Source organism: Scophthalmus maximus, chromosome 20 (assembly GCF_022379125.1).
Source record: "Scophthalmus maximus strain ysfricsl-2021 chromosome 20, ASM2237912v1, whole genome shotgun sequence".
Classification (NCBI taxonomy): domain Eukaryota; kingdom Metazoa; phylum Chordata; class Actinopteri; order Pleuronectiformes; family Scophthalmidae; genus Scophthalmus; species Scophthalmus maximus.
The window spans coordinates 8422501-8439212 of record NC_061534.1 but is presented as its reverse complement, the minus strand read 5'-3'; the positions used below and the strand labels follow the sequence as shown (position 1 = coordinate 8439212).

General features: G+C 44.0%; 1 protein-coding gene across 3 annotated transcripts in view; it reads left to right on the top strand.

The window, feature by feature from the left end:
- Positions 1–5706: 5706 nt before the first annotated feature.
- LOC118285099 (calcium-binding protein 1) overlaps positions 5707–16712 on the top strand; it is a 14970-nt gene continuing 3964 nt past the window's right edge. The window contains exons 1-2 of one of the 3 annotated variants that reach the window (XM_035608453.2): positions 5707–6474; positions 15947–16114. In XM_035608453.2, the coding sequence (XP_035464346.1) occupies positions 5713–6474; positions 15947–16114 (930 nt within the window). In that variant the 5' untranslated portion in view covers positions 5707–5712. Of the gene's footprint in view, positions 6475–12983; positions 13504–15946; positions 16115–16712 lie in introns of those variants that run through there. The other 2 variants (XM_035608456.2, XM_035608454.2) reach the window with 2 other exon arrangements.

The window sequence follows — 16712 nt, the reverse complement described above, 5'->3', positions numbered from 1 at the left end:
GTTCATTCATGAAAATGGCATTTGAAGGTTAAAAAAACAGAACTTCAAGAGATCAGAGATTGAAAAATTGGTGAATGCGGTAAATTCTCCATAATGACTCACACGCACCACTTAAGAACAAATTTGTTCGCAGAAACGGTACTTGCATGAGGCCCCTTGTGTTTTTCCTTCTTGTGCACCACTGATAAATGTTTACCCCTTTTGTACTTTTCCTGCAGCCCCAGCATTTTCCAATAAAAGCTACTGACCTCCAGGAAACACAGTCTGCTCCCTGCTCTGCCATCAAGTCTGACATGAACTGTGTCACTGACACCGTGGAGGCAGGAAGCTTTAAACTGAGGCCTCACAGATGCTGACATCCTCTTAACAGGGACCGCATCATGCATTACTTTGTCTGTAGAGTAACACATCCGTCCTTATCTTGTCTCTTAAGTTGTTTGTGGTTGTTCATTTTGCACGAGTAAAACCACATTTAACATTCAACAAAAACAGTTAAATGAAACAAAAAGACCCTTAGCATGCAACTGATGAGGTCAACTGTTTTTTTCTCATTAGCGCAGTTTGGAGGTTCTCACCATCTGCCCCTCTCCAGTTTCTCATTCAACAAAACGTCATACTCAGTATTTGGCAATGAGTAACGAGTAAACTGAACTAAACTACCATAATACTACAAAATGAAGCATTTCAATTGCTCTGAATTAATAGTGTCTTTCTCCATAGTTTATGTTTGTGTTTTGCACCTTTGCCTCTCAATACACAGTCTTGATTGCACAGCATTTCCAAAATTAGAACAATTTTTTTCCCACTGCTGGTTTGAGAACAACTGCAACAAATAACACAAAAATATCAAATTCACCTTAGGCCAGTGTGCACCTTTACAAGACCTGTAAATTTATAAATATAAAACGGAGCCAGAAAACATATGCATGTAAATGAATGTTGCATTAGCTTAGTGTCATACCAACATGACCCCTGTTCTTTTGCTAAGATAACAGGGTGCAAATCCCCACAAAAGAGATTGTGCAGGTATTTATTTTACAGGGATACCATACTGTAAGTCATTGTGTTCCTAAAAATAGTGCATAGTTATTATCCCCCCCCCCCCCCATGTCAGTCTCTGTTCCCCCAGATGTACCATCCTCTGTAGGCGCTGCACCATTACAGCTCATAGTCAATGGGATCTTTCAGTCACAGGCTTTTCCCCCCACTTCCTTTTGCAGTCTGTAACCCTATTATTCTTCTGGAGAATGATTAATGAGCTCTGACTGTCACTCGCAGGCTGACAGACAAATGAGTGACCAATATATATATATATATATATATATATATATATATATTCCCCCCTCTGAGGCACAAAAAGTGCCAAAAAACTTCCATCTGGCTGAGTCACAAGATGAAATGCAGCAGGATAAATTCACAATAATTTGAATCACACAAATTCACAGAGAAAATATACACTCACCAAGTCAATGCAATAAATATATGCAACCAAAATACCACCAAAGATTAATAAACTAATACATAGCTTACATGTTCCTGGAAATATTGATGTTATTCGACCATATGCTAGGTTTTTGGTTTATGCTTTGTGTGAAAATATTACATCATACATGTTTTAATCTTAATACTGTATAATAATTTGGCTCGGATATGTGGTCAAGAGAGGGTGTCGACATGTGAAACCTCCAGGAGACGGCATGATTTTGGCCCACCCCCTACATCCGAGCTGAATTGTGGAGCACTATAGTGAATAAAAAAAACAATGTCAATGAAAAGAAACAACACTATAGGATTAAAGAGAGACATTTGCAGCGCAGATTAGCAGAATAAAAGTATTTCCTTTGCACAGGAAACGTTAACCTCACTGTGGCTGCACACAATCTGGTCTCCAACAACAGCCACCCATTCACATTACATCCTTTGGCATTGACCACATTTAATTTTCAATAAAAAAAAGGTGACAGACAAAGGAAACTTAACCAATCGGAAGCCATTTGGTTTGACAAATTACGGGCCACTACACCGAGGCCTAAATGACGACCTCTTTTTTGGGATGCATTTCCATTGGCATTGCTGCTTGTATTCACTATGATGCTCTTCATTTCTGCTTTGACGTACTGGGCAAAATGATGCCATCTGCTGGAGCTTTTGTGTGCCTACACCCACGCTAGGCCACAGGCTGACGTTTTAGTTAGAACACACAGGCCTTTTGTTCCACCTGTGTGTCTCCCTGTTACATGCTGGAACAAGTCCGAGGTTGTTGTAATGTTTAATCGGACCATGACATGATAATAAAGGCATTTTAATTGTTTTTAAGACATCGTGCCGCAGAAGTGTCTTGGATTTTGGTGTCCAATGTATCCATAAACTCAGTTTGTGTCCGGACAGTGTTCCCACCCTAACAGTCTTTAAATGTAATCATTTAGCCTCGAAAACAAACAAGCATTTATTGTCCACCACATTCAAGGTAATACACACCTGCAGTGCCTGGTGGCAGTATCACTGATTGAACTGCACCAACAGTCCATTAACTGTGATGAAACCCTTATTGGAGTGGGAGGAAATTAAGCAGTTTAGGCTCCAAAGGAATTACCGACTCCCTCGTACAGCTGCGGCCGATTGGAAATGAGCACATGGACACATCGCCGTGTCCTCTTCGCCCACCCGTTGGGTGAAAAGCGAAAACTATGACACTATTCATCGTCAATTAATATCAGAGCAGTGGGTAGATATAACGGGTCAGTCTGTGTTTAAGATTTAAAGGTGCAGCACACCCACACTGCTGCTTTTTTTTCTTGTTAAGGCCTCTTCTCAGACTCAAGCCCTTTCTCAGTTCATAGTATTCATAGTTTAAAATTGACTTTAATAAACTTGGAATGTTAAATCTGGTGTTCGGATTTGCAATTGTGTTTGTGCTGACATCGCCAGCTCAAAAAATTGCAGCAAATTGATGCCCACATAGATGCATTGTTTGTTGACTTTGCACAAATGCACATGCATTTTAACCAGAGCTCTGGTCCTAGTGCACTTCAATGCAACACAGTAGTAATTGGGGGTATTAAGTACAGTACACATGCTATTCCTGTTACAATGTGTCTAAATGTCTGCTGTGGAAATGTCCTATTGAAATAAACATTCAAAACTTGCCTTAGCAACCAAAGTGAATGTATCATCAAATAGTATATGGTTTATCATCATCATATCAGTCAATTCATGACAGTCACTCTCTCATCTGAGCTTGAAACGTTAAAGTGTTGCCAAAGTATCATGCTTCTGGTTCCATCTGATCCTGATTGTATATTTTTGCAGTATTCATATTACATCCTTAAGAGGCGGCTCATTAGATGAGTGGACAAAATGTTTTGATGATTCAGATGAGGGAGCTCTTTCTTCACCTTGCAGCCCCCCGGCTGCCATAGGTGATTCATTATTTACCTCGCTAATTAATCTTTCAAAAGTACCAAACTGTGCCAGGGAGCAAGGTTAACAAAGATGTGTTCAGTGATAAAAGTCAGGGAGAGGGGAACCTATCAGGTTAAAAAAAAAATTAGAAAACTCTCCCATGTCACTTATTTGAAGATATCCAATATTACTGTGAATAATGTTTATAATAATGATAATGCTTCCCCCTGACTGGACCCCATATTGTGAAGACCATGATGTTGCAGCGCAAAGAGACACTCAGCCTCAAAATTATATTTTATTGTGAGAGGAAATAAATGTCGCTGCAATTCATTCTTAACTTAAAGCAGCAGTTGAGTAATTAATCTCAGCTCAAAGTCCACTTACTCGCTCATTCGGGGGCCCTGAAGGCTACATGATATAGAAGAAGGCTCCAGAGTATGTATCAATGGAAAAAATAGAAGGTAAAATATATATTTTTCCTGTTTTTTCACCCCTGTTTTGATTCTATTAAGCATGCGTTTGTTTACTTCAGCACACATGTGTTCTCTTGTTGTTTTTTCAACTCTCTTTCCATCTCTGTGGACATATTGCACCCTGAGGCTTGTGTGTCCCCTGCTGCGGCCCAGTGCCTACAGAAGGGTAGAGCGATAAAGGAGCGGGTCAGGCAAATGAGGAACAACAAATAAAAAAGAGTGCTGGTTATCGACAATTTTGTCAATAAAACAGGACTCACACCTCTCACGGTCAGGACATCCTCCAAAAAAGGGTTCAGAGGTCAAGATCAAAACATATAGAAGAGGTTGTGTTGAGATGAATGATGGAGCTAGTTGCTCAGCACAGGTGACACTTGCCAGCACTTGGTGAGGTGCCAGAGGATAAAAAGGTAGCAGAGGAGAAAGCAGGCCGATTTTGCAGGGGGGGATGGGAGCGATGGAGTGAAGATACTTTGCCTCTCCCTGGAGCAGACGAGACAGAGACACAGATGTCAGAGAACAAAAATCCCCCAGAGAAACGAGAGCAAAATCTGCTCATTTCTCAGCTCTGTGCTCTGAAACGCAGTTCGTGAGAGTTTGAGTGTCTAATTGGCTTTGTACATGAACATAACTCTACATACTTTTGCCCCGCGTCCCCGGACATCTGCTGTGAGAATTATGACCCTGGGTGTGCAGATGGGATTGAGTCTGAGGGGTTGTCACGCTGTTATTTCCAGTGTTGTTCCTTTTGAACTTTGCAATTCTTAATTTGACCACAATCAAAAGCTCCATTATGTTCATGCCTTGGCACCTATAATTTCACCCAAATTATGCAACCATATCATTGCTTATAGGCACAAGTTGGAAAGCTAAATGAGTGCAAAATTTCACTTAATTTAAAAGTTCAAAATGATTTTAAATCATGTGGATTTGTGAGAGGGGAAAAGGGCGTGTTTTTTACCTCTGAAAACTTATCATGGAATAGGGAGATGTTTGGCAGGTTGAAGATTAGATGAGTCTCAGTTTTTTCCCCCTCTTGATAAAAGTGACTTAACTGTATGTACACCTTTCAAATTCAAATACGCTGTGATTTTATTTAAACTTTCCATTCTAATATTGTTCTGTTTCCTTATATGTCCCATTTCACTCGTGTGTGTATCCCAATGCTGACTGGTGAATAAATAGTGCCTCAGTGTTAATTTCCGAAATCTTATGTTGCTATTCATAGCTCAAAAGACTATATGTAAAACGTATTTGTCATCCCCTTGGTGCAATCCATTTGAATTGTTTTGCCCTTTTGTTTTCATTTACTACTGAGTCTTCTTTTTTTTTTGCAGCGATCCAGTGTATTTTAAATGTGTTCAATATTTTACAGAACGTCCATGATCTCCAGGACACAGAGCTCTCCGTCGTGTCCTTGTGGAACACCACTGTCCACTGGCATTAAAATCACAGCAGCCACTTGTTGAGTTTTGAGTGTGAATATTAAACGCTCAAATGATGTTTCACTTATTACATATTCACATTAAAGAAAATGGGCATATATGAATCCCATTGTGTCAGAAATTGTCTGTGGTGACGTGGGTCTTGATGCACTTGACGCGTGTGACTGCGTGTGACTATGCGGCAGTGCTGTCATCCAAACTTCCTGGTGCCCCGTGCGAGGCGACGGACCGACCCACTGCCAGGTCGTCCGGCTCCGGTCACATCTCGACCTGCTCACTGCTCCAGCCTCGTCATCGCGGATGTGCAGCGACGGTCGAGTGTGTGGATGTGTAAGTAGAGAGGGAGGGAGGGAGTGGGGAGAGGGGGGCGGTGGGGGTCCGACCGGCTGATGCTGAGCACCTGCACGTGGCGTTTCCCTTTACTCGACCTCCAGCCTCCAGCAGACTCGCATCGCCCGTCGAGCAGGACAGAACGAACGATGAGCTCCTCTTTCCCCAAAAGCGAGTCGACCGCCTCTCTGCTGAGATCGTCGGGGCTCAACCACCGCAGGTCTGCGCACTCGGACCACGGTGCGCGCGGCCACCGGAGCCACCGCTCCCACTGTCATCCCGCCGGAGCTGGAGGCGGCGACGACGCGGACTGGGCGCAGGACTGCGAGCCGAGCGCGCGGAGACCCCTCTGCCAGCCAAGGCACGACGGAGGGGGCGATCACCACCGGGTGCAGAAGGGCCATTCTCACCGGAAAGCCAGCCTGCTGGATGATGGGTACCCCGAGGGGGACGCGAGACACAGCGCGAGCCGGCATCAGAAGGAGCGCAGCAAGTCCTCCAGGTCCAAACCCTCCCACCAGCCCGACTCCTCGCGAGGAGAGCTGCCTCCCGCAGCGCAGCAGCCGGGCGGCTCCGGGCAGGACAGGAGGACCTCGCCAACTCCGTCTTACCCCAAAGCTCCGGACGACGCGGCTTTCTTTTTCGAGGCCAGGGAGAGAGCCGTCACCGGGTCATCGTCCAGCAGCCTCAGCTCTTACACACCTGCGAGCACGAGGGCGCCGGCCCCGCCCGCATCCCGCCGCACGGCCAAGAGACTGAGCGGGACCGCGTCCGAGTATGACTCGAGTCTTCACCCCATAGTGAAGTCGGTGTTTGGCCAGGTAAGGAGGCATGCGGAGGAAATGAACACTAATGGAATCGTTTAATAAAAGTAGACTCGAAGCACGACTCAACTCTGCAGAAAAATATACAAAACAACATGATTAATACTGAATCAACACATTGACATGATATGTCCTTTTTTTCTTCTTCTATATTTATAATGAAATGCAACAAAAATGATTTCCAACCATCATACTGCTCAAAACTCAATGATGCGCAGTAGAATGTCCCTTAAAAAGGGAACGATTTCCAACTGCCAAGTAAATAAATCACCAACAACAGCATCATGAATCAGGAATCCAGACTCATAGGGAAAATATACAACCCTAAATGAAATGAAATAAGGTTCAGGTACTGTAATGGCAACATAGATCATTTTTGCTTCATTGGCCTACAAGTGCAGTCATCGATGTCTTCCAGCCCTGTCACATTTATTTCAATTGCATAATCTCAATGGGTTTTACAGCCTCATCAGCAACGACCCCCAACCCAGCAACTCTGTAAGGGGACAAGAAAAAAACATTCATAGATGTGTTATTCAAAGAAAGACGCCCCCCCCCCCCCCCCCCCCCCCCCCCCCCCCCCCCCCCCCCCTTCGTGTGCAGCTGGGGGGTGCAATAGGAGATTGCAACTAACAAAAGAGAGGTCATTTACAAAGGCCATCACTTAGAGTATGAGTCGAGTATTAATATTAATTTGATTGTCCCACTGATCCCAGTATAAGAGGGGCCAGGTGGTGTGGCGCTGTTAGAATTGCTTGCTCTCAGTAGACACTATGTCCATATACTGTATGTTTGCTGATCACCAGACGTGAATATTCCTCAGCAGGCAGAGCTTCACTGGTGACATGCATGATGAAGCCACATCGTGTGATTGGACCCTCAGTCGACCCCAAGTAGAGCTGATTAAAAATTGATGCATGCATTCAGTCCCAAATCTGACTCCTGGGTGAGTGGGAGGTGGGTGTGTGGTCGGGGTGGTGGTGGTGGGACGCAGCCTGTCATGCATTCCGTTATGAATGCAGTTGCTTTCATTGTGGCTGTCGCCTGAACAGCAGCTGGGGGATCAACTTTCCCGCTCGGTGGAAAACTTTGCAATGATGAGAGCCTGAGAGCACGCACGTACACACACGCAAGCACACACACACACACACACACACACGCACAAGCACACACGCACACACGCACACACACCCACCCACCCACACACACACACACACACACACACACACACACACACACACACACACACACACACACACACACACACACACACACACACAGGTAAGTGAACCCTTATTCAGGAGAGACATTCTGATAAAGTAAAGTTAGACATATTTCGCCTCTAAAACTTCTCTATGACACTGAGATCAGAGTTAGGAGCAAATAAAACGTGTTATCTCTTCCTCCCTGCATCACCTGTTCACCACTAACGCACCAGTGATCTACAAGGCGCCTTGTTTCCCCCCTACTCATACAGATGACGCAGGCTGTAGAACATCCCATCTTTTTTTCCCTCCATGTCTCGTTGAAATCCTCCTTTTTGTGTTGATGATAAAAAGCTCAAGAGGAGACAATTACCTCCCCGTGCGCTAATGTGTTCCAGAAATAACTCCTCTCAATCCAGGCCAGAGCTTCAATCAGTCTTAGGGGTTCCGCTGAGGCAAAATCTGTGCAGCAGCGAGTTATATAAAGTCTCCACAGCTGCTGACATGTGTGGAAGTCCACAGTTCGTCATTTCCATCAGATCTGTGAATGATCAGGTGAAAAGTTCTGATAATTTCCACCTGAAATTCTTGGATTTTTAATGGAACAGTGATCACAGCATTGTGGTGATGCCTATATTAGAAGGGTTATGATGGGTGCTGCAGCCCTGAGGGGATTTGGTAAGAGGAATGAGAACTATAGATTAAATAAATAACAAGATTATTTATATAGCTGAGTGATTGGGATATTTTTTGTAAAAGAATAATCTAAAGTGTGGGCACATTTGTGCCATGTTGTCACGTTGAAGTTATATATGACACAACTGTCAAATGAAAAAATGACTTTGAGACCGTGACCGGAGACCCAAAAAAGTGAGGAGTGAGTGAATGATGTACGTGTGGGAATGAAAAGAAAGAAAATGATGGAAGAGTGAATAAAACTGAACGTTGAATGTTGAACTGCACGTTTTTACATGTGACAGTGCGTCGCAGAATGCAGGGTGAGATATTACACAACTCTTTGGTTTCATATTTTTCTTATGTAACATCAAGATCTGCATACTTTACAAACATAACTCATTCACTGCCAGTGGAGGAAGCTAAAAATAGCCCTGGAAACTGGTGGAGGGCAGATATTTTTTTTCTTTTTTTCTTTTTTGTCTTGGTAGAAATATTAAACATTTTCGACAAACGTGCTACCTGACAGAGCAGATTTGCGAAAAGGAAAGAGCTAGTTTGCATGTATCTCCAAGCAGCCAGGTTATAATCCCAATTTTCATATTCATAAGATGAATCCTAATTACCAAGTGGGATTCATTACATTTTTAATGGGAATCTTTTTTGAATACCTTTAAAGCAGACATGCATCATAGTTCACAAAACTCCCATCATGTTTGCACATTTATGTCCTTAAACCAGGCAGGTTATACCTGACACCTCGATCAAGGACAGAGCGACAACGGTTTTCCCTCCAGTCCAAGTAGAAAATGTTGTTTCTATTTTAGGAGATTCCACAATCACTGCATCCCTCAGACTTTGTGACCTTCACTCGTGACCTTGTTCTACAAATCAGCACAGGAAACATGTGGTGTGCGGTACAGACGTTCTTTTGAAAGAGGTCGGTGATCTGTTGTCGAGAAATGATTCCCCCCCCCCCGCAAATTAAATATAGATGAAAGGATGGTGTGTTTTAACCAGCAGAGGGAGCAAGTACTGTTTGTGCTAATACTGTAGGTTCAAACTCATAGTGTGTGTGTGTGTGTGTGAGTGTGAGAGAGAGAGAGAGAGAGATTAACAGTCGGTCCTCTGTGTGTCACATCAGTGAGCCAGAAGAAAGAAGAAAGTGAAGGAAGCAGGGACACACAACAAAATGGGAAAGAGAGTCAGTTTGCTGGAAGAGCTGATGACAGTTATATAATTCAAACACTTCTCAACTCTCACTTCCCTGCTCCCACCTGACAGGTCTGCAGACAATGTGAGGAAAGGTCTTAAAACACAGATTGGCCGCTCACTTCCTTGACTGGTTTTTCCTGCTCTTGCGCTCAACTGCTGACGTTTCCTGCCTCTCGCTCCCCTTTCCCTTTGTGACCTGCCCTTACATTACCTCTCTTCCTCTTCCCCGTCTCTCGTCTGCTGGGGTCAGAGTGACCTTGATGACATCAGATAGGAAATGAGAAGAGAAATGAGGCACGCAGTACAAAACGGGGAAAAAAAACATTCTAAAAATGAGCTACATGAGGAGAAAGATGTGGGTGGAAAAAAGAGCGTAGCATCATCGTTTTCACCACAGCATATGCCTCCAGTATGTCTAGAGTATAGCGGGCTATTTTTAGACATTTTTAGATGGATATTTTTGTATCTGTGCTGGCGAAAGGAGGAGGTCGATTTCACTCTTTGGTTAAATCCCTTTTTTGAGATGAGGATTAGGCAGTGAAACGTAAGAGCCTCTGAGCACAACTGCACACGCCGCAATGTTAAGTATGTGCATCTGCTTGATGATGCTGAATATTAATGGGCACCTGAGGCTGGAGGAGGGAAATCAGTGAGAGACGCTACGAGACAGAGGACAGGGGGATACATGAGTCAGAGGAAAAACAACAGAGGTTTAATTGACTGAAATGTGCTGACGCACTCCACCTTTAATCAGACTAACGGCTGTTTGTTCTATCTGAAATAACACTGACATACCAGAATAATCAGCGTTAAAGTGAAAGATTTGAGCTGTTCCGATGTGAACGAATTAATGAACTGTAGGATTAAACGGTGACGTCTCGGCCCGAGCACAAGAAGAATGACGCAAGTGTGCATTTTTATGGTTTTTTCACTGCCTAGACGTCCTGTGGTGACGACAACAATATACGCACAAAACTCCCGTGGTCACTATTTGTCACATTTATCCCTTTGTCTTCACATCCGGACGTACTTTAATTCAGACTCTTGCTTGACCATGAACGGATTACACATTCTATCCACGTTGAAAATAGAAAGAAACATACGGATCCTTGCCATATCTCAGAAAAGAACAGCTCGTTTAGGACGACAATGAAGAAGGTTGATGATGAACCCATGAGAGCTTTTTGTAACATACAGTCCCTTCCTTGCCCCCTTCTACATCTCCCAGCTCATTTAACACACTTGATGGCTGTGGATTATATTTGACCTCAATATCTTCAATTAAAAAGCAATTACTGATATCCTCTCCTCGAAATAGCTCTGTCCAGGTGCATGGAAATATGTTTATATGTGTTTGAACGAGGGATATGTGGCCAAAATTCTTACAAACAATAAAAGTGATTTCTCCTAATCAGATAATCAGATAAATAGTTCTCCTGAGATGATGTCAGCATGAAAGCAGTTATGTAAAAGTCAAGCGTGTGCGTCAAAGTAGGAGAGGTTGTGAGGCAGAAACGAGAAGGATACATCCAGAGAGAAAGAAGGAGAGAGAGGGCGAGATGGATCTCATGCCCGTGCACACTACTACGGTCTGACATTATGAGAACTGACGGCTCCTGTGTCTGACGTCTGATGTGTTCTGAAGTTCACAACGAGCCTCCGGTGAGAGGATGGATGAATCATCCGCAGAGGAGCACAGAGGAGCCGCAGAGATGCTGAATGGGAGCGAGGTCTGCAACGGCTCCGGCGTGAATGTGTCTTTTAAAAGAGCAGAGAATAGACAAGGACGAACAGGAGAGGCAAATTAAGGAAGTGCATTTGTGTTGCGAGGTCTGCCACTAGTCACCTCGGGAGCAAATGCATGCATCCAGTAGAAACTCACAGTGTGAGTACATAATGGACATTGTGGTTCATCATTTCAGACAGTGGTCAAAGCCTCAAATCAGTCTCCACCCACTCAAAGTTTGGTTTTGCTTAATTTTACTTCACATGGATGTTTGAGCTTCACTGTGCACAATGATGTTTGTGCAGAGTTTGACACCAGAACATCGTTTTCATGTGCTGCTGCTCTGTGCTCACAATAAATCATAATTTAAGATGTAAATATGAAGGCATGCCGTTTTAACTGAACCTTTTTATGCAAAAGACCTATTAAATTATTATTTAAACCAGATCTTTATTTTACTTACATCATGCCTGAATGTGATCTAGGTGGTCGCAATACCACCAAAAAAAAATACTTCTGAAGTCCTCAAGTAAAATACTTAGAGAATGGCTTTGTTGGTTTATATTACTATATAAGCAACATATTTAAAAGCTGGACTCTGGTCTGGGACTGTGGATACAGTTCAAAAAGAAAACTTTGAACGCAACCTGATTCCAATCAATTGCAAGTGCACATCTCACTGAGAAATCTGTGCTCATTTTATCTCAGACACCAATTGAACCCAAATTTACCAACGTGACCATTTTGAAGAAAGGCAGAATTTCCGCGTGACAACAACTATGTCAGCAAACTCACCAATGAAAATTTAGATCAGTGTATCTGCCTGATTGCCACTTATTTTCCGGCCACAATTTTAGAAAGATCACGGAACATGTAACTGTACAATAAAAGGCAGAGACGTGAACATAAATAAAATTTAGACACATTTCTCATTGAGACGGAGCAGCGAACGGAAAATAGGAATATGCGCCCCTAATTTATATTGAAGTACAATGCTTGAACATTTTTATGATCCTACCTTTTGGTCATGATGCTTTTCACACAATATGTGTGTGTGTGTGTGTGTATGTGAGACAGAGAGGCTGAAAGAGAGCATTTATTTTTCCAGTCTGATGTGTTTGTATTTTCAAGTGCTGCGGTTTGCATGGGTGGTTCAGAACCCATTGTCATTTCTTGCACATTTTGGCTTTGATCGGAATTCAAGCCCTTCAAGCTTAACATGACTTTGTGATGCTCTTACGTGTGTGTGTGTGTGTGTGTGTGTGTGTGTGTGTGTGCGAGCGAGACAGAGGGATAGAGGGGGGATGGATGCTGAGGGTAGAGTGGGGAGATGGGGGGAAGAGAAAGCATGTTATATTTTTAGCTTCACAGCCCCACATCCATGTGTGTTTAATCGAGTGTGTGTGTGTGTGTGTGTGTGTGTGTGTGTGTGTGCGTGTGCGTGTGCGTGTGTTTGGATTAGTGTCTGCAGCATCTTGCTCAGGGGAAGGTAATATGCTTCGTCCGAACGAGCTTCTTCTGTCACATTCGCATAGATGGTTTTTAAACTGTGGAGTGAGCGAGAGTGGAGGGAGAGGATGAGGGTAAAAGAGACAGACAGACGGACAGAGAGAGAGAGAGAGAGAGGGAAGGAAAGAGAGAGAGAGAGAGAGAGAGAGAGGGGTAGAGTGGAGGGAGGGAGGAAAGACACTGTAGGAGAGAGGATGGAATGAATAAGCAATCTAGCTTTTTCTACTCCTGGCGCTTGCATCTCGCTCTGGTCACATGCATGCTTCCTCTCCCTCGCTTATCTTTTTGTTTTTCTGATCTGTCTTTCGTTCTTGTTTACATATTTTCCCTCCTTTGTCTCAGCGTTCCTCCCCTTTATACTTCCCGGTGTCCCTGCCTCTCGGTCCTTCCTACACACTCCTTCGTCCTCTCCCTCCTCACCTCTGTCTACCTCCTATGATATCTCCACTCCGCTCTCTTCTCTTTCCCAAATGTCCTCTTGTATTAGTCAATGACCCACTGAACCCACGCTCCCCTTCTAGTCACTCCTATTCCCATGCATGCCCGGAGACATATGCACACACACATGCATGCATGTGCACTCACATACAGGCACACCAACACAGGCACAGTTAGAGAGAAAACATAAAACAAGAAGGATTTTTTTTTTTAACGATGGGCAACTCTGTAAAGTCGCTTAAAATTTTCACCAAGAAGGTAAGGTCCGCTCTGAGGCTTTTCATTTGGCTGTGATCTTTTTGAATTCCCCGCATGTTTGTCTCATACTGTGTCCCCGACCTGACTGAAGGCTATTCGAATGGACATGTACTGGTTGACCGCTGTGTGTTGTCTGACTGGGTTTTCACTACTTGACTGTGTTCAGCTGCTGCCTGTGTCTTGTTTTTGGAAACCCAACACACAGCAGGATACATGAAGGATATTTCAAGATAAAGCTTGTGTCTTGCTCTTGTTTTAATCAGTATTTGCCAAAGGATCTTAGAGTATTGATTACTGATGCTGGCCTTTTTTTTGACTTTCTTTAAGTCAACAAAGTTTGATTACACATTATGAGTCTTTTTGATAGATCATTTTTCTTTTTGCATTGTTCCACTGCCTGGAAAAAACAGCTCCAGCTTCTCAGACAGAAGTTGGTCGGTGCTGCTGGTGCTTGACCTGCAGGTTGAGGCAAAGTCAGTGGATTTGAATCCTGTCACCAAACTTTATAGTCTGAACGCACACAGACACCATATTACCAGCAAGCGGAAGTCGAGGCACCAGTCACTTGCGGGATGTGACCAGTCGATGATTCAGAGCCATTTTTTTTCCAGACGATAACCTTCGTTTGTACAATGCATATCTTGCATCTTCTGTCCTCGGCGTGTGCTTGCATAGATGGGCCGACAATCCCGCAAATAGATTCCCCCTTCAAATCAGCACCTGCACATCCTCGAGGAAGCACAGCATGACGAGCAACTGTTGACGCCATCTGTGCATAATGGGATGGGTTGCTGGAAAAGTTCTTGCTCGGCTACGGCCTTTTTTGGGGGGATGGGGCGTTATGTAACTGCAAGTGCGTGGCTTCATCGTACTTTTTCTGGCACGATATACCCGAAGACAGCCCTGCTCCATGCATCACTTGGTCAGATTACCCGGTGGGCATCCGTTCCTGTGGTGGTTACTGTAGGGATGCACGAACTGGCATTCGGTTTGGCATGGCAACAGATGGATAGTGAAGGTCATTTGTTGAGCGTATAATCTGCATTTACATGGAGTATTTCAATGCATATTCTTTTTTTTCATATTCAGTATGCATGCAAATGTCCCGTACCCTTTACTGTAACAACCATCTGAAGATGGCTACTAGCTCGTGTCTGAGAGATCTGAAGTAACAGCCAAAATGGTCCCTTGGTAATTCGCTGTGACAGTGAGTCGACTTCACTTGCTTGTAGCTGCGTATTTAACCACTGGACCTGACGTGCATTATCATGTTTAACAAGCGAGGAGAAATGTTACTATCTGAATTCTGTTTATATCCGCTTGTAAATGATGTGCAGAAGTAATAGCTTTGAAGCAGAGTCAGTGCGTTAAGCAGCGTTCTGCATTCAGCCTCAGACGTGGCCGCTACTCTCTCTAATTCAGGTCAGAGTCCGGGCAGTGGTTGGACCTTACTTGACTTTATTTAGAGGAAGGGTTTTTTTTTTCCACTGATATCACCTGTTTTTAACTAAGCTGTAGTCTGTGTAGTTGGGTTGACTGTCATGAGAACAACTCTTGCCCCCTAGTCGACTGGCTAATTGGTGATTATAATGAATCGGCTGAGCGACCTTCAGCCTCATCTCCTGGACAACACACAACAATTATTTTGCGCACAGAGTCACTGTTGGAAAAATTGAAGTATGAGTCTTAGTTGATTCTGACGGTGTGTCATCAATCTTTTCAATTCCCAAATACGACCAGACAGTTACATACACATATAGTCAAGCGGAAATTTGGCTATTAAAATATTCCGGTTTATTAAAACTTCTTACTTTCTTAGCTGTATTACAGTTATTGCTAAACAACAGTGTACTCACCAAACACGGCTCAATGCTTACAACATTCAGACTGTGTGATTGTTTTACTTTTGAATATTTTTTGCTCTTCATATTGTGTGCGTGTGTGAGGAGGAGGGCAGGCGGCTCCTTAACACTTGTGCTGACCTGTCACAGAGCAAGTGACGAAGTGATTCACAAGAGTAAAGTCTCTGTTGTAAAAATGTGTATGTGAAGACTGTAATAAACAGATTAAAGATCAGCTACATGAGTCTGACAGATGTTTGGTAACACCGAATATTTGCAAGAAACAGCCTCCACTGACAGTAAATATTACAAAATGTTTTGAGGCTTGGTTTGTTCTTGTTGTCCAGGATTGTGACAAACAGGACAGAGTCAGAATCCTCTTCCCTCCATCTAAGGTGTTGACTGAGGCACTCTCCTCCATAATGACTGAGCCTGACTACACGCCTCCACATGACTGACAGACGTGTCTAAAGCTCCTCCATCCCACCTCCATGTCGGCTCCTTGTTTCGCGCCATGCTACCACAGTCTGAGTCACGGTCTCTACCCCTGTCTTTGCCCCTGCTCCCATGTCTGGCCCCCCTGCCCCCGGATGCTGCTCCAGGACCAGAAGAAGAACTACAAAGCAGTGCAGTCCTGTGAGGAGGGGGGCTCTGGGGGGGCCTATCTTGAGCCGCTAGTGGCCCTGGCCCAGAACGGAGCCAACATGCACAACGTACTGGGGCCTGCGTGCATCTTTCTACGCAAGGGCTTTGCTGAGAACCGACAGGCTGTACGTAAGTCCAGAAAATATCATGTGCATGCATGCCAAGAGAGATTAGCACACGATGAGGTGCACACACAGAAACTGAAACTCACCGCGAATGTGTGTAGTAATCACCTCTCGCTGCAGTGTCAGCACTAAGAGCATGTAAAGCAGCAGGGTGCAACTGAGTAGATTGTATTTTGAAAATGTGACAACCTGCAAGCAAGTCTTTATTATCTGGGATCCTCTTTGTTGCTATAATGCTGACTGCAAGGGGATGTGTGTGCGTGTGTGTGCGTGCGCATGTGTGTGTGTACGTGTGTGTTTGAGTGTGTGTGTATGTATTTATACATGAGGCTGCATTACTCATTTGAACAAGGTGGACATTTGATGCAGGACGGAGGATTATTAAATCAGGGTTATGGCGCGGACAGAAATGCTCCTTACCTGGCAATTATTTCTCTTTGTCTTTTTCCTGCTGTGGCAACACAAGTCAAGGTCTTGTTACTAAAGAAAACAGGGTTGTTGAAATCATCAGCGTCAGACGACTGCTGTTTTACTGACCGTTCTAAAGACAAGCTCTAGGACGGTTGTCCTCAATGGATGCAATGAGTTATTTTAGTTT